A 24860-nucleotide genomic window follows, 5' to 3' on the forward strand; every position below is an offset into this window, starting at 1 on the left:
AGGCAGGCATGCTACCCCTACACCACAGGGCCGGCTGATTCATTAAACAGTAATTTAAATTTTTTAAGGATTTAGTCAAATTGGAATCACACTGTCTGAAACAAGTAAGTCCACAAGATTGAAATTAACAGGCAGATAGACCAAGAAATAGAGGAAACATAAAAGAATAATAATCTGAATTGGGACTTATGGTGAAGGATGACTAGGATAGCTCACAATATCCAGCAGTTTTTAAACTATGTTACTTGTAAAACTCATGCACTCTAAGTTCACTTAAGTTCACTTAACCCTTTGTTGCCTGAATAGTGAAAAATAAGAAGTATACTTGATTTTTTCACCTTATTCTAATGGAATATGTTCAAATAGTAAATGCTAATATTTTCAAATCATAATTTTAATTTTTGGTATGTTTTTGAGGCCTGGTACTTTTAAGTACCATCAGACGTATTGGAGGCTTCATATTTGGATAGATAAGAATGTTAACATTTTGGAATTATATCACATTTATTGTCTCAAAATATTAGTAGAACATGTTTTTCATACCTAAAACTATTACAAAAATGTAAAAGCAAAATTTAAAGCAAATATGTGTAATAAGAGTGTTTCCTAATATTATTGTTCATATGTAGAACATCTTGCATACATCATATCCAACTGACACATTATGATACTCTGCAAAGCAGTTCTTTTTTTCATTGCAGCAAAGAAACACACTACATGTAATACACTTTGAATGCGGTCTTGACTGCATCTTCTTTCTCGAACACACCTCACATCGACCACGATTTTTTTACAAAAACAACAAAATGATTTCCACGATTACTTAGTCTTGACATCACTGGGCACAGAATATTCTGTTTTCCTCCTTTTTGGTAGACAAGTTTGCTCTGGTGACTTTGGTGACCTCATATCACATGAAAGTTTTCCTGGAAGAGGAATTTCTTTCTGGTCCATCAGTCCTAGGGCCACATTACACCAGAATGCCATTAGAGGGACTTTTTCATGCAGATTACAGTATATGATGTAGGCATTGACAAATTCTATCTCAATCATTTCCCAAAATAATCTGTGCTACCATTTTTGGGACCGACGGTCTAAACCATATACCCCTCGAAGTCTGTCAGCATAGTCTACTCCACCCATGCATTGTAGCCTTGTGCAACAACCAGACAATCAGCAGTAACCTTGCTTCCATCCTTCTGTTTCCTAGAAACAGTTGTGGCTTCTGTTCCATGGAAATTCGATGCTAAGCACACACCTTCACTGTCCTTCCATAGAAAAACTCTAATGTCCATCGAAGAAATTCTGTGGTCAGAATACCCCGTTTTCATTTCTTTTTCAGACATAAAATTGTGTGGGATTTCCTTTCTAATCATTCTAATGGTTCCACATGCTAGAGTATTTTCATCTTTCAACCTTTCAAGAAGTGGGAGAGAAGCAAAATAGTTATCAAAGTACAATTTTCTGTGTTGCCCCCAGAATGGCTTTGATAGGCTCAGCACAACTCTTTCCCCAAGCCCATGATTCTATAATTCTGGAATTCTTGTTCTAGGGACTGATTCTTCCCTTGACAGATGTCAAATTTCACAATGTACCCCCTCAGATCTGCAATGCACCACAGTTTATAATCCCCTTTTATTGGTTTCATGGGATTGTACTGCTCGATACTACTCCTTCCCTTGAACAAAATCATTGACTCATCGATGCTAAGTTCCCTTGTTCCTTTGTAAATGTCTGGAAAATGACCATTGAATGCTGTTACCAATGGCCTAACTTTGTGAAGCTTGTCCATGTTATTTTCTGGAATTTTAGAATTGTCATTGATGTGTAACATGGTGAGTATGGTGTCAAACCTGTCACGGCCGAATATTTTGCATCAGTAAAGCCTTACTTTCGGTTTTGGATATGACTAACATGAGACCCTCCATATGGCCTGACGGTACTTCTAAGTACCTCACCATTTACTAGCTATATATCTACACCAATTGCAAATTTCATCAATTTGAGTATCTTATTGCATTACAGAAGCATCCTTACATGCACTAAGATCACTTGCAGGTCGAATGTAACAATAGGAGCTAAGAAATAATCAATCAAAATGTCATTTGTTTACAGTGGTAACACTATGACTACACTCCTAAGAATAAAACGATCCCCCGCGTTTTTCATCAATATCAACCTCAAAATTGAAATATCTCTGTTTCAAGAATTAGGTCCTTGAAAGTACCATGAGGAAAATACAAGGGTAGCATTTACTGAATAATTCCAAAACCATGAAATATGAGATGGTACTTTAAAGTACCGTCAGGCAACAAAGGATTAAATGGTGCACATGAATTTTTGATCCATCTGGCTTTTTAATAATAATGTCTCCTTTATGCGACCAAGAATTGAAATGCCCGAAATACTTAATGGCAGCCTTCAGTCTTATCACTGTGAGGTCTTTGTGAATTGTGGTAGGTGATCCTTTCAGCTTCCTTTTGTTTTTTAATATTTCTTATCAATAATGTTACTATGTTAATTTAACAATAATTGGCCGGGTCTTTCCTGGGGATTTTGACCCTACGCGGTGGCAGCGATCTATGTCATTCACAGTGACAACAGCACCCACTGCTTTACAAACATTCATAACTTATTCTTCAAAATTTTTCATTTACACTTTACAGTACACCAAAAGTCCTGACATTATTTCTCCTACTATACTGTTCTAAATCGTCACATTTGGCACTGAAATCCATCATTTTTTTAGTCTTTATTTTCTGTCTGCTTCTTCAGATCACCTACCATGTCATTGTTAAGAAAGAATGGCTTTTCAAGTTCCTGTAATATGATCTCCATCACTCTTTTTGCAGTTGCTTGCACCAGTTTTTATAGAAAGTCCAACGAATTGACAACTTCATCCAGGGCACTGTTCACCTCACAGTCTAAGTTCGCAGCACTGCAAGCATCCCAGGGAATTCAAACTCTATTTTGCGCCAGAATATGCTCGTCTTATAAGGATCACTAAAACTCTCCCCACATTCAAGTTTCATCGCTACTCCCTATGCTCTCCCATTTTTTGTTTGACTGCATTAACATGTTCTTTGTCCCTTATAGCCAAACTTCTTCCAGACTGTCTTATGTATCGTTGCCTACATATTTGGCATGTGAATTTGTAAATTCCTGATTTATTATACATACATTTATTCTCTATTTTATCTGAATTGAAAATTATCTTATTAGTATTATTATCAGTTTTGTATGCGACATTGATGTTCCTTTTCGTGAAAATTTTAGCCATTTGATAAGAGTGCTTATTTCAAAAAGTTAGAACTGCAAATTTCTTTTTCTCCTTTGCTCTTTAATTAAAGTTGTTTTTGTTCATTTTTCATTTTATTTGTCATTCTGTTAATAAGTTTTCTGGAGTATCCATTACTATGAGCAATTTGGTGGATTATATTTATCTCTGTATTATAATTCTTCCTACACATACATAGGTATGTTCATAGCTCTATTAATTAAACTGTAAAATGTAGCCTTTTTATGTTGACCTGGATGATTGGAGTTGTTTCTGATAATAGTATCTCGAGTAACTTTTCTGAAAATTTGAAAATCAAAATGACCATACTAACTGTCTAGTGAACATGAGCACAGAAATACCTACTTTAAGGGCGCTACCGAAAATTCATAAACAAGAAATTCCTATTAGACTGATAGTTAATTTTAGAAATAGTCCGGTATATAAGACGGCCAAATTTATACAAAGATTTTTAAAAGAACACTGTAAGTTTTTTTTTTTTTTTTTTTTTTTTTTTGCTATTTGCTTTACGTCGCACCGACACAGATATGTCTTACGGCGACGATGGGATAGGAAAGGCCTAGGAATTGGAAGGAAGCGGCCGTGGCCTTAATTAAGGTACAGCCCCGGCATTTGCCTGGTGTGAAAATGGGAAACCACGGAAAACCATCTTCAGGGCTGCCGACAGTGGGACACTATAAGTTTAATAGCCAGACACACCTAATTAATAGTATTGACAATTGTAACAAAATCAAATACATTGAGCTAACACACTATTACAGGATACATAGTTTGGATATCAAAGATATGTACTCCAAAATTCCTGTTGTAGATACTATAAAAGTAGCAAGAAAGAATTTAATGCAACACAGCAAATTAAGTAAGGTGGAAATCGAACAATTTTTAATATTACTAGAATTTACTTTGGAAAATAACTATTTCATTTTTGACAACAAAATTTACAAACAGTCTAAAGGCCTAGCAATGGGTTCGCCGGCTTCAGGTATTTTAGCAAACATATTCATGGATTACATGGAATAAAATAAAATATAGTTGGGCTCATCAGTTGGTAAATAGCACACCCACCAAGACACATGGCTACATTGGTATTATAAATAGTCATTCGGGACAGATATTTCAGGTTCCCTATGGGAATCAACATCTATATCATCTGATGGCCAGGCAGGCATCAATTTTTGGAAATGAGACAAAGTCTCTCATAGTGCATTGGCACTGCTGGTAGCTCCAAGTATCCTGTGCAGTGGCCTCCACGGTATGAACTAGCCATGCATCTTGGTGGATGTGCCCACTAGGGCAAAACGCTGGCAACCAGGATTGAGTTAGTTGGAAAATTTATAATGTCCGATAACGGACAAACTGCATATATTATAAATTTACTCATTCGGGACAAATATTTCAGGTTCCTTATGGGAATCAACATCTATGTCATCTGATGGCCAGGCAGGCATCAATTTTTGGAAATGAGACATCATCATCATCATCATCATCGTCATCTGCAGTTTCCAGCTATTGGTTGGGTCTGCTTGGAACATAAGCTTCTCCATCTCCTCTTGTCTTCCCCCCACTTCTCCCTAGTAACTCTTGCCCAGTCCTCTCCTCTTCTATGTACACACTCTTCCACTCCTTTTATCCACCTGTCTCTTGGTCTTCCTCTTGGTCGTTTACCTGTTATCTCCATTTCGTGCATCCTCCTTGCTATCCTTTCCTCTGTCATTCTCTTCATGTGTCCATACCATCTAAGTCTAGATGCCTCTATCTTATTCTGTAGTGACTCTTCTTTTACTATATCTCGGACCTTCTCATTTCTCATCTTATCCCATCTTGTCACTTCTATCCTGCTTCTCAGAAATTTCATTTCACTTGCCTGTGTTCTATTCACGGCTTTCTGTTTCATTACCCAAGTCTCTCAAGTGCATTGGCACTGCCGGTGGCTCCAAGTAGCCTACGCAGTGGCCTCCAGGGTATGCACTAGCCATGCATCTTAGTGGGTGTGCTATTTATGAACTGATGAGCCCAACTTAGCACACTGGGGCGAAACGCTGGCAACCAGGAACAAGTTAGCTGGAAAATTTATAATGTCCAATAATGGACCAACTACATTGGTATTATAAATTTATTCATTCCAGACAAATATTTCAGGTTCCCTATGGGAATCAACATCTATATCATCTCATGGCCAGGCAGGCATCAATTTTCGGAAATGAGTCAAAGTCTCTCATAGTGCATTAGCACTGCAGGTGGCTGCAAGTAGCCTATGTAGTGGCCTCCACGATATGCACTAGCCATGCATCTTGGTGAGTGTGCTTGCGCCCAGTCCTTTTGTGTTTTACAGCACAGTCTCTTCCATCTCTGAACTCTGATATCCAACGAAACACAGATCTGCGGCTTGGTGCTTTTTCCCCACGTGCCTCTTGTGGATGTCTGAAGCAGTCACTCCTTGCCTCCTGAGAAACCACACTGTCCACCGTTGCCACTGCTTCCATGTTGTCTTTTCGATGTCCACCAGCATATTACAAGGTCCAAAGTATAACTGGCCTAGTGAAAAAAAGGACTTAGATATTATTACCACAGTGGCTGAGGTGGAAGCTAATATCTCTAAACTCCCCTTTGAAGTTCAAAATGACATTAGATTTGACATAAAAAAGAAATTACCTACACTAGCTAAAGAACTTAATGCTAAATCCGACTCTAATCAAAAATTTTTACTAAGTAATTTGAGAACGAAAATAGAAGACAACAACATCATAGTCACAATAGCTGACAAGGGAGGATCTATGGTGTTAATGGATAAGGACCATTACATAAATAAAACTGAAGAATTTTTTAAGGATAAGATTTATACAGTAGTTAGCAAAGATCCTATCGTAAGAATACAACGTAATTTAAAATCTCTAATTAAGAACTCCACATTCCTTCTCAATGAACAGGAACAACAGAGACTGATCAACATGAACCCCAGCATTCCAATAGCCAGAGCCCTACCTAAAATCCATAAAAACAACATTCCCGTACGTCCGATTATTAACTGCCGTAATAGCCCTACCTATAAAGTTTCCAAATATATCCACGGTTTTCTCAAACAACATTACAAGTTTAATAATAAACTTCCTTTAAAGAATTCAATCAAATTTTGCGATATTTTAAGTAAATTTGACTTACAACCTAACCATATAATGTGTTCCTATGATGTCATAAACATGTACCCAAATATACCTACTAAAGAAACAGTCAAAATTATCTATGACAATATTTCAAAACATAGCAGCCTGAGTAAGCTGGAAATTGATGAATTTATGAAGATCCTGAATTTTGTATTGAATAACAACTTTTTTTCCTTTAATGGCAAGATTTATCAACAGACTGGCTTAGCCATGGGTGCCGATATTTACATGGACTCAATAGAATACACGAAAATTAAAGAACATATAAAAGGTATATGTTTATGGCTGAGATTTGTTGACGACACTTTTGTAGTTATTGACAAAAATGTTACTAACAGCGACGAAGTTTTAGAGATTTTAAATAAAATTGATCCTAATGTAAAATTCACTAAAGAAGACGAAGTTAAACAGTCCTTAAATTTTTTAGATATAACGATCACGCGCGCCAATAATACTTTCGATTTTCAAATCTACAGAAAACCCACACAGTCTCCTATAACCATAAATAATTCCTCTTTACACCCTAAATCTCAAAAACAAGCGTCATTCTATAATTTAATACACAGAGCCTTAAAAATCCCACTATCCCCTAACAACTTAAAAATAGAATTAAACTACATAAGGAACTTGGCCAAGCTTAATGGGTTCAAGGTTGAAATGATTAACCAGTTAATCAGTAAAGTTAAATACAAACTATCCACGAATCTCATTCCGGATAAACCTAAAAAAACTAGTTTCGCTACGTTTACATACAATAACCCAGCCATCCACCAGATCGCCAACACACTGAAGAAATACGACACTAATATTGCTTTCAGAACAGTCAATACAAATCAAAGTATATTTTTCAATCATAATAAAGTCAATTATAAAAACAGCCGTTTTTCGAGATCTGGTATTTACAGACTCACTTGTGCTCAGTGTGGATTTAGTTATGTTGGACAGACTGGGCGCAGCTTTCATACGAGATATATGGAGCATTATAATGCCTTAAAGCACAACAAATATTCAGCGATGAGCTCACACATGAGTGAAACAGGACATCAGTTCACATCAATTGATAAAGATCTCACTATTCTAAAATGCATAGGCAAAGGAAAACTTATGAATGAATTAGAAAATCTTTACATCTTTTTAGACCAAGCCTATAACAAAGACCATAATCTTAACGATATCACGGAAACAAAAAATCCTTTTATGAGCTAACTCCCAAGTTATTAGGCATGGTGAATTCAAAACATAATACAATCCCGCCAACTTTTAGAACTTCTTGTTCTAAAGCTTCCACCACCTCGTCAAATGATAGGCCCGCCCATCTTGCTCCTAACAGCCCGCCAATAACAACACATGCGCGCAAGGATCCACCCACCATTACCCCCCCTCCATGCCCTTCACTGCCTCAGCCACACCGTTATAATACTAGAAGTCGAAAAACCCAGTCAAGCTAGCGTTGCTGTAACAACCTGACGTACTTAGTACGCTCCGTACGAGTAAGTACCGCATTAGCCATCTTTGACGTACGGGAAGTCTCTTGTACAGTACGGTATTATTAACATACTTTCTTCTACTTTTGTTTCAGAAAATCCTGAACATTTCTTCCAACACATGTTTCAACGGAATTATATATCAACTTGACTATCTTTTAGATCCATTCGACTACCATAATTTCCGATCTCTGCTAGCTTTGACATACGTTTTATCACAAGCATCGCCTCTACAGAAGTTCCATTTTCTTCTTGACTTTCAGATATCCCAATCATTTACATTTTTAGCTTGTTTGTTACATTCACACTTCCGTTTTAAATAACTGAAAGTGATTTTACCACCTTGGATTCAACTTGGGAATTGAAGAAACATCCCCCTTTGATGATTGTTTTTATACTCAAGGCTTTCACAGTCTTAATGATATTATAAAAATATGGATCCATTTTAGTTTTAGACTCTCAAAATCTCATGTTTAATCACGTTTTAATCTTCAAACTGTTAATTTCACTCTCTTTTAACATACTTTGGTGCATTATCGTTGTTTTAGATGTTATTGTATAATATTTTACGAAACCTTTTTCAACATTTTAGCCTATAATTTATAAGTATATGTATTATTATTATTTTTTAAGATTGATATAGGCTGATGATGCCCCTAAGGAGGGTGAAACATGTACCTTTGACTTTTATGTATTATGTATAAAAAACATTTGACCATATGAAATAGTGGATCATATTGTATTGTATTGAACAGGTGGACTTATAATATTGTAATAACACTTGAGACATACGTCCACCAGCATACTCGCAAACCGAACAAGTACTGCTGCAATGCGCCACCTATGGGAAGCAGCAACATCATCTGGTGGCAGCAGATAGTACTATAGTCTATCTTCGTGCATACATCACCACACATTTCAAACTGCTACTTTGCAGGAGTTATAAGGGGGGGTGGGGGGTGCCAATCAATATTGATCGTACTAAATGTCATGTACAATCTGCATGATTGTCCGGAATGTGCTTTTTATGTAACGTGACCTATTTTCTTAATAAATCTGAAATAATCCATTATTCCCTGTATTAGTGATTACCATAGTAAAGATTGTTCTAAGCAAGTGTTAGCTCTAGAAACCATTTGTGAGAAGTTTATTTTCTTTTGCTGTGAGTTCACAGTTCACCATCAGGGTTCAGTGCAGTGCAGTTCTGTCTGTGAGGCTATCGTTTTTCCTTCTATTGTCAAGAAGTTGAGTCTCTTGTGCCCAGCTGCAGAGGCTCACAAATCTGTCTACATGTAACATGGGGTACTGTGGTATGACCCAAAGACAGTTTTATGTGGTGTTTACTTGTGATTTTAATTGTGTCTATTCACTGGGAATGTTTGTCCTCTGATTTACTGATTGTTCTTACGTACACTATCAAATCTGCAAATATGAAAAATGTGTTTTTATAATGCAAATGGCTTTTATTTGTATATACTTTAGCTGTATGTGAAAAACCCTGTAAAAAAAAAAAAAAAACATTAATTAAGCAATGATCAAGCAATATAAAGTATCTGTAGTATGTAGCATTATATGCTGAAGGGAAGCTTTATGATTTTAATTCTGTAAAGTAAAAAATTGACAGTTTTGGTACTGTATGAAGGACAGTCAGTATGGTTCTAGAATTCATATTGTTATAGAATGTTAAGGGACCATCCATTAGGGCTGATGTGGAGAATTTCCATGCTTCATGGAGACCAGTGTTGTGTTAGTAAATGGTTGACAAAGGAATTCTATGTTCTATTTGAATATTCTAAACAGATGACCTATTTTTTCTAGGTTTCAATGCTGATGGGAATACTGAACAAGAGCAGGAACATGAAGAAGTGGAAAGAAATCACCAACAAGCACAGACCAACACCCGTGCTAGTGCAAGTAGCGATTTTCAGCAGCTCTCCCAGAGAGCAGTTGTTCCTACTAATAGAGATAGACCTTCCTTCAATCATTACTCATCAAAGCCACAATTGTACAATGCTAGCTTACCATTCCATATGCATGGTATTAGCATGTACCCACCACCCCCACCTCCCCCGCCTCCCAATGCTCAACAGCAGCAGCAGCAACAAGGTCTTCTGCAACCTCCCCCACCTCCTCCCCCACCACCTCAGCACCATCAGCACCAGTACCCATACTATAACCCACAGAGTCAGTATCAGTACAATCCGTATTGGATGGTACCACAATGAATTTAATTACCAGAGTTGAAGATGAAGCTGCACACTACTGTGTCAAGCTCATATATGACAGAAGAGAGTGGAGAACTGCATGTAATAAGAAATCTTTAGCCTAGCATGTGGCCATTACAAATTTAGAGGGAACATGATTCTTCTATAAAATATGTTATCTCCTATGGTTGTTTGTGATTCAAAGAAGAAAATTGTGGTTGTAACTGATCATTTCACTCAAAACAAATGTTATAGATGTACGGATGTTGAATGCTTGTGTGCCTTCTGTCATGATCTGTTTATTCCTTCCCTGTCGATAGCAGTTATTTTTGCCATGATAACACTTTTGTAAAAAACTTGTATTGTCTTACTGCATCATTTCTCAGGCTAAGAAATACCTTGTCAGAGTTAAGAAACTGAAGTATAGTTTGTATGCAGCAAAGTAATACATAGTTAAGGCTAATTAGGAATATGTAAAAAGTGAAAGGGTAAGAGAAAATAGTATCACAGCTCTTTGAAATTATTCCTTGTTTGCATTTATGTTTTTGGACTGTACATTTTGTAATGTGTATAAACAAAAAATAATAATAATAATAATAATAATAATAATAATAATAATAATAATAATAATAATAATAATAATAATAATAATAATATAATAATAATAATAATAATAATATATTCTTGTGTATAAATCATATTTAATAAATTGACTGTTGTTTTGAACTAGTCTTCTTGTACCTGTTTTTATGTCCCAGTATGTTGAAAGTTGTATAATGGATTTGGATAGTCTGGCCAAATAAAACACGGATTCGCTTGAATATTCTCCAGAGTTTGTATCAAAGATAAGTTGTGATTTTGTTTCTTCAAAGTGTATGTATAGTTTGTCAAATAAAGTGCTTGAAATATGTTTTTCCTGCTTATACTTGGTATTTTTCCTGTTTACACTTAGGAGGAAGGGTACCCAACTGTTGTCACTGGCTTTTGAACAAAACCACTTTATTTATGTTTTAACAGATTTAATAATTCTGGGAACTATAGACTGCAATGTCCTACATGTCCAGCGAGTTATATTAGGAAAACAGGAAGAAATTTTAATATAGTATATGGTGAGCATAAAATTGCAATGGGACATAATTGCTCCCCAGCTATCAGTCAACACATAAAGGATTCTGGTCATAACTTTTCTGTTATTACTCAAGATTGACAAGTATTGAAAAATATACATAAGAGGTCCCTAATCAATATTACAGAAGACTTTTCATATTTCTGGACCTAAAAACAATTCTAATCATAATTTAAGTAAATAACTTGATAATGGTTTACCCATTCGACATAAAACATATCAAAAGAATATTGATTTTCATCATAATTATGTACTTCCCAAGTTGCAAACCCTCATGCCTCCCCTCCAAGTCCAAACAAAGCTCGTCCTTCTTCCCCTACATCCACTCCATACTCACCGAGATACAAGCTCCACACCAAAACAAACAAGCAGAGTACAGCTAACTCTTCCAGCAGTAGGACAACTCGGGCAAGGAAGGGAGTAAGTATGGTCAAATCTTCTACACTTAGTGCTATTAACTTTCATAAAGGCTTACTTTCATTTTTTTCCTTTACAGACATTCATATATTTTCAACATCACAAGTTGTATAATGGGCATCAAACATCACAAGCTTACTGATTCTCTGTGCATAACGTCATAAGAACAAGAATAATCACCTTAAAGGATGTTCCCTTCCAAAACACTAATATATTATTACTGCAGCATAACTTATTATTTGTAACATTAATTACTTTCAATATGAGTTTTTAATCACAGACACTTTTACAAATGTAAATAACAGGACATTGAGGAATAATTTTCCAGAACCCTCAACGGTTTGATATTACGTAACATATATTTTAACTTTTTATCTGTATGTATGTAATTGTATGCCGGCCCGTGGTGTAGGGGTAGCGTGCCTGCCTCTCACCTGGAGGCCCCGGGTTCGATTCTCGGCCAGGTCAGGGATTTTTACCTGGACCTGAGGGCTGGTTCGAGGTCCACTCAGCCTACATGATTAGAATTGAGGAGCTATCTGACTGTGAGATAGCGGCCCCGGTCTAGAAAGACAAGAATAACGCCCAATAGGATTTGTCGTGCTGACCACATGACACCTCGTAATATGCAGGCCTTCAAGCTGAGCAGTGGTTGCTTGGTAGGCCAAGGCCCTTCAAGGGCTGTAGAGCCATGGGATTTGTTTTTTTAATGTAATTGTATAATGGTTTTTGATTTTAATAATTGAGCTGAAAATGACTTCATAATGAGTTGAAACTGGTCTTCTGCTGTAATAAAACTAGTTCACTACATAACAAGTGTTGATTTGGTGGAATGTCTTTTTAAGGTAGTTTTGAAGTAAAAAGGGAGTAGACGCAGAACCGGTCTGCTAGTTAGGTATTAGAAGTGAATGTGACTTGTTGTATGCATACGCTGTTTCAAAATGAAACCAGCTGTGGTCGTTAAATTGTTAGTGGATTTCGGTATTTCAGAGGAAAAGCCAAGCAGGGTAGATCGTATAGTTTTCAAACAGATTAGAAAACAGCTACTTGATGAAGATATTCTTGTTGAAGAGTATAGGTGAAGAAGTCACTGATGAAGATGATATTGAAAGTGATTTAGGGGATGTTCCAGCGATACAGCTAGAAAATGAGACTACTTCAGAAAGTGGTCCAGCATTATGTGGTAGAGATGAGAGCAGTGGTTCCTCATATTATCCATCACCATCAAAGAAGAATAGAACAAACTTTCCGGAAGGATATGTGGCTGATGTTTACAAAATCTGAACAAAGCAGCCAAGAGGAAATGATCCTAAAGTAGCCATAGACATGTCCCCCAGAGTCAAATTCACTATCGTAATGCTACAGAAAAAACAAATAAAAACAAGACCATTTTGCAAAACTTTGAAAAGACACTGAAAATACATGGCGGAAACAGAAAGGTGCTACAAGAAAGAATAAATAACGAGGTACGTGATTAGTTCATTGCAATGCAAAAACATATTGGAATTATACACGGCTGAATGCTACGAATCTGGGCGATGTCTTTTAAAGCACAAATTGATCCAAACAACACCTTAACATTCAAAGCTTTGAAATCTCAGTTGCAGTGGTACAAGAGAAATTTACAAGATTGTTTCTCGCAAGATCATGCGTAAAGTTGACAACAGATTTGTTGGTGATGCCACTGGTATAGAAGAGAAAGCTGATGAGTTTGTTACGGAAGAAAAGCGTTTCATTGAAGAGTATAATTTTACACCAGAGCAGATAATTAATGCAGATCAGTCAATATTTTGTAAAGAGCTATATTCTGGAAGAAATTAATTTAGTTTACTATATGCCAGCCAAGAAAATATTACCTGATTACATTAACAGTCTCAGAAAAACAACAATACAATTAACAACAAACAACTGAAAGAATTTAAAGAAAAAGATTAGAGATAATAACCTATTAATAAGCAAAGACTACAAAGGGAACATGACTGTCATCATGAATAAAAATATATACCTAATTAGAACCGAACACTTTTTTTTTTTTATGATACTTTTCAAATAATTAAAAAAGATCCTACCAACAGAATCCCAGGAAATCATCAAACAGTGCTTAAAAATATTAATTATCTTCTTAATGAACAAGAAACCTCTAAATTAATAGCCATGAACCCTAGACTTCCTACAGCTACAGAATACCCTAAGATCCAGAAGGCCGACATCCCCATGATACACCCCCTGTGGGTGGGGGACGCTGACAAAGAATACACCCACGGTATCCCCTGCCTGTCGTAAGAGGCGACTAAAAGGGGCGACCAAGAGATGATCAAATTAGAACTATGAAACTACTTGTGATTAGTACCACCACACGAGGAACACCATGGGTCGCTTTTTGTCATTTTATTTTGTCTCATTTCGTACCATTAGGGGCCGATGACCTAGATGTTAGGCCCCTTTAAACAACAAGCACCAATCAATCATCCCCATGATACCCATTATAAACTTTAGACCTAGCCCTACATACAGAATTTCATAATTCATACACAAATTTCTAAAAAATTAATTATTCTCATAAAGTACAGTAAAAACACCATAGAACTTTGTAACATCACTAAAACTTAAAAAGTCAACAATACTATTCATTCATTTCATATGATATCAAGAACATGTACCCAAGTATTCCAGTGCAAAAAACAAATTTAATAGAAACCAACCTAAAGAAACAATGTAAACTAACCAACGACCATCAGGATCTAACTGAACAGTGAGTTAGATATTTATTCAGAACAGTATTTTCCAGTGGGTTCCAAACATTTTGGTCTGATTTCAACAGGTCATTAATTTCACGTCTTGCCGTATAAACTGTTCCTTGGCGGATGAAATAGCAGTTGTAGTAGTTAGTATGAATGTAATAAACCCAGCCCAGTCATATAAGAAGAAGCAGGGAAGGAACATTTTAGTTATAATGGGACAAATACACACCATACACTGCAAGTGAAGGGACGATAATATGTCCAGCACCACATTTTAGTGCTGTACAGGTCACATGTGATTCACAAAGGAATGCAGTCACAGAGCACTCCATTCAGACCAGTTCAATTCCTAGAATCGTACGGTGACCGACCTTCAGGATAAACATTGCTAGATGACCTTACATCAGGAGACAGCAATTAACGCTTCGTCTGATGCAGCAAGCACATTGGGGGAAAGTGTTACTAATAGCTCAGCTGATCAGGAAGCGATGAGGGAATATGTTCGAGACCTTATTATAGAAGAGAGGAATAGCTCCCAAGTGTAGGTGTAAATAATAGTAACAATTATATTTGTCCACCTTTTCAATACCTTTATTATGTAATGATTACATTACATTTGTTGTGATAGTGGGAATAGTTTTGGCCTTGACTGGCCATCATCACCCATAAGACAAATTTAGACAAAAACATCCAATAATACTAAAAGAAATGTATATACATACCCAAAATGACATTAAAAGGCATCCACAGATCGACTGAAATGGACATTATACAAACGTTTAAATATAAAACCAAATTAAAATAGGAATTATTTTCTGTATGAGATCAAAAGTCCTTGGATGCATATGTTGTGCACAATATTAAAAACTTGTTTCTTAGTGCTTAAGGTTAAAACACTCTTTGAAAATTGGGTGATCGTAAGTCTCAAATGTGTTAAATTCTTCTTCTTTTGAAGGTTGTCAAATGATGAAATGAGGACGGCACACAATAAAGTATCTTAACAGCTGGAACATGAGTTTCACGTTCTTAGGGTTGTGAATGGACCATTCTTATAGAGGGTAGAGAAAAGCAACTTTCACAGTTCAACACAGATAGTGTTCATGAAGTGAACCTTCAGTTGCAGCATATGGTGCATAGCCAACCATGCTGTGTGAGGCACACACCATACACTGCAAGTGAAGGGACGATAATATGTCCAGCACCACATTTTAGTGCTGTACAAGTCACATGTGATTCACAAAGCAGTGAACATGTTAATGTACTATGTAGAGCTGTAGAAAATGAGTTCTGTTTCCATACCCATGTCCTTATAATCTATTTTCTTCTGCTATCTGTGAGGAATGTGTCCTGAAAGTTTTGCAGTACCTTATTGTTGCATCCTGTATTATTGTAATAGTTAGTTGAGAGTGTACATTAGAGGCTAGTAAGATTTCAGATTTAGCCTGCCATGTATTTGTTTTGTATTACACGACAAATAGTCACTACCCTTCACTGTATCACTCTACACAGAATTAATTTCTAACTTCTGAATGGAATGCAAAATACAAGCCCAGACAAGACTTGCTGGGTTATTCAACAATATCACTGAAAACTAGCAAGGAAAATTGAACTTTTCCTGAGGCTAATGGCTTGCTCTCTGAAAATGTAATTCATCCCAGTAAAGTTCAGGAATTGAAGGCCATTTTCTGTTTTCACGCAACTTTCCCCTACCTGCCTCTTATGGTGAGGTTTCATATCTGTGTTGGAAATCACGTTCCGTACACAAGGGATGACAAAGTACATTTTCAAGGCTAGGAAAAATGTGATCGTACTATGCGGTAATAGCAAAAATTTGTGAAGTATTTTTACACAGATTTTATACAGTGTGAATGAGGACTTTGAATTTACAATGTGCTAAGCGAGAAAACGTCTTAATGTGGAATGTGCTAACGAGGTTTTCACTGCATTCATTTTTCAATTATAATTGTAACATTCCTTTATAGCTTTGTACGTTATTGCGTCTGACTTGGGTAAATAAGTAATGGTGTGCAAAATTCTGTAGCAGTTAGGAATATGCAGAACCACAGAGTTTTCATTTTCATTTTCATCAGCTAAATAAGGGACTTCTTATGATCACAGAGTTACCTAAGTAATAGTGGAACTATACCACTGCTCCCAGAACTTTTTTTTTTAATTTACTGCCTTTTAACCCCCATTTCCACTGTTTATTTTTCATATTTTTACTCGAACTGTGGCCACGCTGCATTACATTCATTGCTTTTAGAACTTTCTGATTTACTGTCGCTTTTCTCAGAATTCTCACTGTTACCACTGCCCCATAAACATTTCTTCACAATCTGACACTTCTGACTTGCTTTCATTCTTGCCTCTGTTCAGAATTTCTGAAATATCACTGCTTGCTGACAACTATCTTCTACATAACACGATTAGTACTACTACTGGCCTTGGGTTGGATGGAAACAGATTTCACAGTGATTCACATTCAATACTGAATAGAATGTGAGATAGATGAGATAATCAAATACAGTTTTTCTCACAAGAAAGAGCAATTCTTGATCTTTTGAACAGTATATAATATTTTTGCCATCACTTGGCAGAACTCTTGAAATATTTGCTTAAATCCAATCAAACTCACAAGACTGTGTGTATATGCCAATGAGTTAACTGCATTAATTATTTAATGCTTCAATACATAATGGGAAAATAGATACATTTCGAACTAATGAAATCCTCCATGTATGTCTGAAAGGTTAGTTTCAAATAATTAATTTGTTCAAACAAAAATTCCCTGGCAGAATATGAAATCCCAATACCAAGAAGGATTTGTGCTAAATAAACAAAATTCAGGAGGCATGTTTGCACATATAAAGAATGATGCCTATTCAAATTTATGTGCTAGTCAACAAAGAGTAGTGCTAGCAGCACAACTATGACCTTGCAAAGCAAGTTTGCTGTAATACGTATTGTAGACTTCGTGAGCGTTAGTCATTGTCCAGTGTTGACGAGGAGAGTAGGTGTAAGTCAAACATGCCTTTGAGGAGACAAAGAAGGCAGTATCAGTGCCATTTATAAAGTGTGTGGCTTTATTATTAAAAGAAACAGAAAACTTATAAAATTAATTTTGGGATTACGTGTGCATAAAAGTGGTCTTTGTTCTGCACAGTAATATGGTGAAGAAAACTGTTGAGCACCCTATAAGGAAGTCAAAAGCATCGTTTCTCAAGACTCTCAGGTGCCAAAAAGAACCCTTGTTTCTGGTGTTCCGATCAGTATCAGAAATTTCCACCCTCATGTAAGAAAATGTGAAGGCTGCTCTGGTTTAAATTCTACATGTGATTGGTTGATTGGTTCCATTGTTCTGGAAGGGTGACACATGCAAACCGGGGCTTCGTATCTTGGACACAAAAGTAGCGTCTCATGTTTCTCATTTAGGTTCTCAGTCAGAGGGAATGTCTTTCGTTCGAGCTCTTGCTCCACAAAAACAAACTTTTGTGGATATCGCACAACACAGCGACAAAAGAAGACATTAGAGCACACTACTCTTGACTTCAATCACACACACAATATACATAACCCCTAAAATACACAAAATGGCATCTCATCCTAGCAATGCACCACATCAAAACATAGGCATGACAGGTCACTATGCAAGAGGAATAGAACCCTCCAGGTAAATGATTTACAAAACATGACCTTCATGGTTCATGTTTGTGGGTTACTGTAGTCACGTCCTAGTTCGTGAACCATGGGCAACGGCTGAGTGGCCTAGTAAGTGGTCCTGAGAGTCGGGATACCAGTTGCTATGGAATGGGAGTGGGCATCTCGGACATATTCTGAGTCGTGGCCCTCCTTGTGCTCAGGCGGCCAGGACTACACAATTCACCGGTGGTCCATAACCCGTTAGAGGAGAGATCCTCACTTGGACTATGTGCAAGTAGGGCAGCATCCTGCTTCATGAATTTAACGAGCTCAGAACACTTTAAGCAAGCCTCGGACCTATGGGAGTAATGGAGTCCCACTCCCATTTGACAGGCGAGGGACTCCTTGGAAACAACTTGGCGAACGAAATGGAATTCGATGGGGAGCTATCAATATTAATGGGGCTTATGGAAGAAAGAAGGTAGAACTTGCTGAGTCAGCAAAGAGGATGCATCTGGATGTGCTAGGAGTAAGTGATATTCGGGTAAGGGGAGATAAGGAGGAAGAGATAGGAGATTATAAAGTGTACTTGACGGGTGTTAGAAAGGGAAGGGCAGAGTCTGGGGTAGGGCTGTTTATCAGGAATACCATTGCACGCAACATAGTTTCTGTTAGGCATGTAAATGAGCGAATGATGTGGGTAGATTTGTCAGTGGGAGGAATTAGGACAAGAATTGTGTCCGTGTATTCACCATGTGAGGGTGCAGATGAGGATGAAGTTGACAAGTTTTATGAAGCATTGAGTGACATTGTGGTCAGGGTCAACAGCAAGGATAGAATAGTGCTAATGGGCGATTTCAATGCGAGAGTTGGGAATAGAACTGAAGGATACGAAAGGGTGATTGGTAAATGTGGGGAAGATATGGAAGCTAATGGGAATGGGAAGCGTTTGCTGGACTTCTGTGCTAGTATGGGTTTAGCTGTTACAAATACATTCTTCAAGCATAAGGCTATTCACCGCTACACATGGGAGGCTAGGGGTACCAGATCCATAATAGACTATATCTTAACAGACTTTGAATTCAGGAAATCTTTTAGGAATGTACGAGTTTTTCGGGGATTTTTCGATGATACAGACCATTATCTGATCTGTAGTGAACTAAGTATCTCTAGGCCTAGGGTAGAGAAAGTGAAATCTGTCTGCAAACGAATAAGGGTAGAAAATCTCCAGGATGAGGAAATTAGACAGAAGTACATGGATATGATTAGTGAGAAGTTTCGAACAGTAGACAGTAAGCAGGTTCAGGATATAGAAAGTGAATGGGTGGCATACAGGGATGCTGTAGTAGAAACAGCAAGGGAATGCCTAGGAACAACTGTGTGTAAAGATGGGAAAAGGCGAACATCTTGGTGGAATGATGAAGTGAGAGCAGCCTGTAAACGTAAAAAGAAGGCTTATCAGAAATGGCTCCAAACAAGGGCCGAGGCAGACAGGGATTTGTACGTAGATGAAAGAAACAGAGCGAAACAAATAGTTGTTGAATCCAAAAAGAAGTCGTGGGAAGATTTTGGTAATAACCTGGAAAGGCTAGGTCAAGCAGCAGGGAAACCTTTCTGGACAGTAATAAAGAATCTTAGGAAGGGAGGGAAAAAGGAAATGAACAGTGTTTTGAGTAATTCAGGTGAACTCATAACAGATCCTAGGGAATCACTGGAGAGGTGGAGGGAATATTTTGAACATCTTCTCAATGTAAAAGGAAATCATCATGGTGGTGTTGCAAACAGTCAAGCTTATGGGGAGGAGGAAAATGATGTTGGTGAAATTATGCTTGAGGAAGTGGAAAGGATAGTAAATAAACTCCATTGTCATAAGGCAGCAGGAATAGATGAAATTAGACCTGAAATGGTGAAGTATAGTGGGAAGGCAGGGATGAAATGGCTTCATAGAGTAGTCAAATTAGCGTGGAGTGTTGGTAAGGTACCTTCAGATTGGACAAAAGCAGTAATTGCACCTGTCTATAAGCAAGGGAACAGGAAGGATTGCAACAACTATCGAGGTATCTCATTGATTAGTATACCAGGCAAAGTATTCACAGGCATCTTGGAAGGGAGGGTGCGATCAGTCGTTGAGAGGAAGTTGGATGAAAACCAGTGTGGTTTCAGACCACAGAGAGGCTGTCAGGATCAGATTTTCAGTATGCGCCAGGTAATTGAAAAATGCTACGAGAGGAATAGGCAGTTGTGTTTATGTTTCGTAGATCTAGAGAAAGCATATGACAGGGTACCGAGGGAAAAGATGTTCGCTATACTGGGGGACTATGGAATTAAAGGTAGATTATTAAAATCAATCAAAGGCATTTATGTTGACAATTGGGCTTCAGTGAGAATTGATGGTAGAATGAGTTCTTGGTTCAGGGTACTTACAGGAGTTAGACAAGGCTGTAATCTTTCACCTTTGCTGTTTGTAGTTTACATGGATCATATGCTGAAAGGTATAAAATGGCAGGGAGGGATTCAGTTAGGTGGAAATGTAGTAAGCAGCCTGGCCTATGCTGACGACTTGGTCTTAATGGCAGACTGTGCCGAAAGCCTGCAGTCTAACATCTTGGAACCTGAAAATAGGTGCAATGAGTATGGTATGAAAATTAGCCTCTCGAAGACTAAATTGATGTCAGTAGGTAAGAAATCCAACAGAATTGAATGTCAGATTGGTGATACAAAGCTAGAACAGGTCGGTAATTTCAAGTATTTAGGTTGTGTGTTTTCCCAGGATGGTAATATAGTAAGTGAGATTGAATCAAGGTGTAGTAAAGCTAATGCAGTGATTTCGCAGTTGCGATCAGCAGTATTCTGTAAGAAGGAAGTCAGCTCCCAGACAAAACTATCTTTACATCGGTCTGTTTTCAGACCAACTTTGCTTTATGGGAGCGAAAGCTGGGTGGACTCAGGATATCTTATTCATAAGTTAGAAGTAACAGACATGAAAGTAACAAGAATGATTGCTGGTACAAACAGGTGGGAACAATGGCAGGAGGGAACTCGGAATGAGGAGATAAAGGCTAATTTAGGAATGAACTCGATGGATGAAGCTGTACGCATAAACCGGCTTCGGTGGTGGGGTCATGTGAGGCGAATGGAGGAGGATAGGTTACCTAGGAGAATAATGGACTCTGTTATGGAGGGTAAGAGAAGTAGAGGGAGACCAAGACGACGATGGTTAGACTCTGTTTCTAACGATTTAAAGATAAGAGGTATAGAGCTAAATGAGGCCACAACACTAGTTGCAAATCGAGGATTGTGGCGACGTTTAGTAAACTCTCAGAGGCTTGCAGACTGAACGCTGAAAGGCATAACAGTCTATAATGATAATGTATGTATGTATGTATGACCTTCATCCTTTCCGAGGGTCTGTAACTCTCCATGAAACACAATATCAACTTATAAAACTATATTCACTCTTACATACTAGTTACATTATCTTGAGTGTGATGAACAGACTATTTATATCCCCATCAACCTGCCTAACCTGAATTAAAGTTTTATCATACTTGTATGTAACCGTTTAATTTCCAAACATAATCAGTACTGCAGGGAGAAATGAATTTAAACAGTGCAAGTGTTCCAAAAACATGGTAAAATTACATTAAATCATTTAATTTAGCCAGTACTGCTCTTTGCATAAAATATTGAAACAAGGAATTTAACAACTTTTGAAGTTAGATGGTTGCTTTCCACATCACACTTCCATTGTACTATCATGTACATAATTACAACAATTTTTTTACTGATAAATTGTGACACTTTATGTTACACATGTCATAACCACAGATAAGAAGTGAATTTTCACAAAGAGAATACCAATCAGAAGAGATCTCTATCAAAGGGTAGAGAAGGGTCCACCTATTCAGTACCATTACCTTGTGTATTGTCTTATAAAACTGGGACTAGTTTTGACCCCATATATATTGGGCCATCTTCACACTCCAATTGGAAGACATATGCACACATATAACCAATAATAATTTAAACACTCTGGTATTAAAAATAGGAAAGGACTTCCACCTATCAATACTTATTTATTACACTTATTATGTTACAGTAATGGTTTCGACCCCCTACGTAGGGTCATCTTCAGCTGAACAGTACATTCACATATAGATCATGAAGCTATGATTAAGATTACATTGTCTGGGGAATGCGATATGCTAACAAGTATTTGGTCACGTCCAAATGGGGGATGTCAAAATGGGAACTGGCGTGTATATCACTATGTGTGACAGTGCAATTGTATGTTTATAATGATATGCTTTAGGTCTTAAAATTAGTTTATAAAACACTATCTCCACTTATAAGTATATAAGATAAAAACAATATATGGTATGTAGGAGCACTTCATGCACATGAACATTCGTGTCTTGCGTGTTATTCAGTTCATCGGTTGACTTCTGTGTTCAAGTCTTATTTTCGTAGTTGTACATTGGTTGATGTTTTTGGGGCTTGAATGATATGATTTGCTTGTAAAATTATCACATTTTATATACAAAAGATTTTGTTTTCAAGTATATACATAGAATAAAACACTTTCCAAATTTAAAAAGAGTGACAGGTGTATGGACACAATTAGGATAAAATATGTATATTCAGCTCTGCTGTATGTTGAATCTTGTTGTTTTATGTTAAAATTGAATCATGCTGTCCTGTGACATCCAGAAAATTTGAGTGGCATTGTATTCAAAGTGGTGGCTCCTTTCCCATCTGTAGCTGTGCAGTGATGTTATAATTATTGTTATTGGTGTGGTTGAGTTGCATTTGATATGTGAGCTCGTTGTGTGAGCTATGAAGATATGAAGATCATAGATTACGACACTCTGGTATGTCACAATTTACAGTCTTAATGTAAAACATTGATGAAGTCTGAACAATATATCCAAACTTGAAATTAAATGACACATCAAAACTGCTGTGGTTGGTGCTCGTTGTGTGAGCTCAGCACACACTAACACACTAACTCAATTCCTCGTAGACACTTTTCCTATAACATTAGAGGAATTCCTGGCCTGCAATAAAATACAATACAGTACATGAGATGAAGAAATGTATAAATACATGATAGGAAGGCTTAAAGGCTGATCAAGGAAAACTTTTAGTTAGTCTAGAAGACCCCATAATCTCCTAGCTAATTAGGAATGAAGAAACTCACCAGAAACGTTCCATGTGATCTCATACTCGTGCAGACTTGAATCAAGGTACAGTAGATGTGCAAAACACACAATACAACACATGTAACTCTCCAATAAAATTTTGAGGACAGAAATAATTTTAGAAATGACAAATAGCACTCCACCAACCCACCTGATAGAATGACACAATCATGAGCAAAAATAAAATAAAGGAATGACACATAATAGGTCTGTATGGAATGAAACCACTTTTTACCCATAAATGACACACCACTATAGAGCCAACAAGGCACACAACCTGTCACAGTGACTAATTTGCTGACATAAGCCTATGGAAAGTTAAAAGGTTGACAACAGAAATTTAGAGTCACTGAGCAAAACACGTCACATCAGAAAAATTTAAATGAACACCATAATGGTAGCACAGTCAAAATAATAAATAATATCACAAGAATAAGCAAAATAACACAGCTGAAGTTAATTACTAAGCTTGAATTTAACAAGAGATAAAATATCACATATCAAATGATTATAAACAAAATTTAAACATTTGCAGATTAATTTAAATTAATACTCGAAAACACTAGTGTAAAAATTACCAAGGTTGACAAACAATTGAATACATAATTACCGGAATGACCACTAAAATATGTTGAAACTTCATGTTTAAACTTACTCCCACACACATGATCACAAGTATGACAATGATCACACACTTAAAATTACATGGCTTGGAAGAAACATAAGAATAAGAAAGCAACACAAGATAATTAACGATGTATAAATCTGCACATAATTCATAGTACAGTATCAAAGTTTATAAATTTCATGTTCTGTATTGATGACAGTATAATTATTGTAGATAAATGAGGTAATCCTCTCTGGAGAGGATTTAACCTAAAGGAGCTCAAAAGGAGTTTTATAAGAGGTCCCACAAACAGAAGGTTTTTTTTTTTTTTTTTTTGTTTTACGTCGCACCAACACAGATATGTCTTATGGCGACGATGGGATAGGAAAGGTCTAGGAATGGGAAGGAAGGGGCCATGGCCTTAATTAAGGTACAGCCCCAGCATTTGCCTGGTGTGAAAATGGGAAACCACAGAAAACCATCTTACAAAGAGAACGGAAGTCGATCTCCACTATGACTGCTAGTGAGTACCTGACAATGACTATCTGACTGTGTACATTGTTACTCTATGGAATTTAATTACCTGTGTAACCTACCATTGTGTATTATTGTGTGTAGGGCCATTGGCTGCAATAAATCTATATATATAAAAGAACTTGTCCTGAATGACTGACTGACTGACTGATTCATCATCGCCGAGTCGAAACTACTGGACGTAAAGAAATGAAATTTTGGGGATACATTCATATTAAGATGTAGGTGCTCGCTAAGAGAGGATTTTTGGATATTCCGTCATTAAGGGGGTGAAAAGGGGGGTGAAATTTTAAAATGAGTGTATCTATATCTCAAAACTTTAAAGGTTTACAGATGTAAAAATTGGTATTTAGAATCTTCTTTAAAAATAAGGAAACACGTATTTTTTTGTTTTCGGAAAATCCCAATAGGAGGGGTGAAAAAGGGATTGAATGTCTTTAATCAGGAT

At 37.0% G+C, this 24860-nt stretch overlaps 1 protein-coding gene across 6 annotated transcripts in view; it reads left to right on the forward strand.

Moving 5' to 3' along the window:
• The window catches only part of LOC136858342 (transcription factor SPT20 homolog), a 615333-nt gene extending 604536 nt beyond the window's left edge, over positions 1-10797 (forward strand). For 5 of the 6 annotated variants that reach the window (XM_067137808.2, XM_067137810.2, XM_067137809.2 and 2 more), the window contains one exon: positions 9762-10797. In XM_067137808.2, coding sequence (XP_066993909.2) covers positions 9762-10168 — 407 coding nt within the window. In that variant the 3' untranslated portion in view covers positions 10169-10797. The remainder of the gene's footprint in view (positions 1-9761) is intronic. The other variant, XR_010858631.2, reaches the window with a different exon arrangement.
• The last annotated feature ends 14063 nt before the right edge of the window (positions 10798-24860 follow it).

The sequence above is a fragment of the Anabrus simplex genome, chromosome 1, assembly GCF_040414725.1.
Source record: "Anabrus simplex isolate iqAnaSimp1 chromosome 1, ASM4041472v1, whole genome shotgun sequence".
NCBI lineage: Eukaryota > Metazoa > Arthropoda > Insecta > Orthoptera > Tettigoniidae > Anabrus > Anabrus simplex.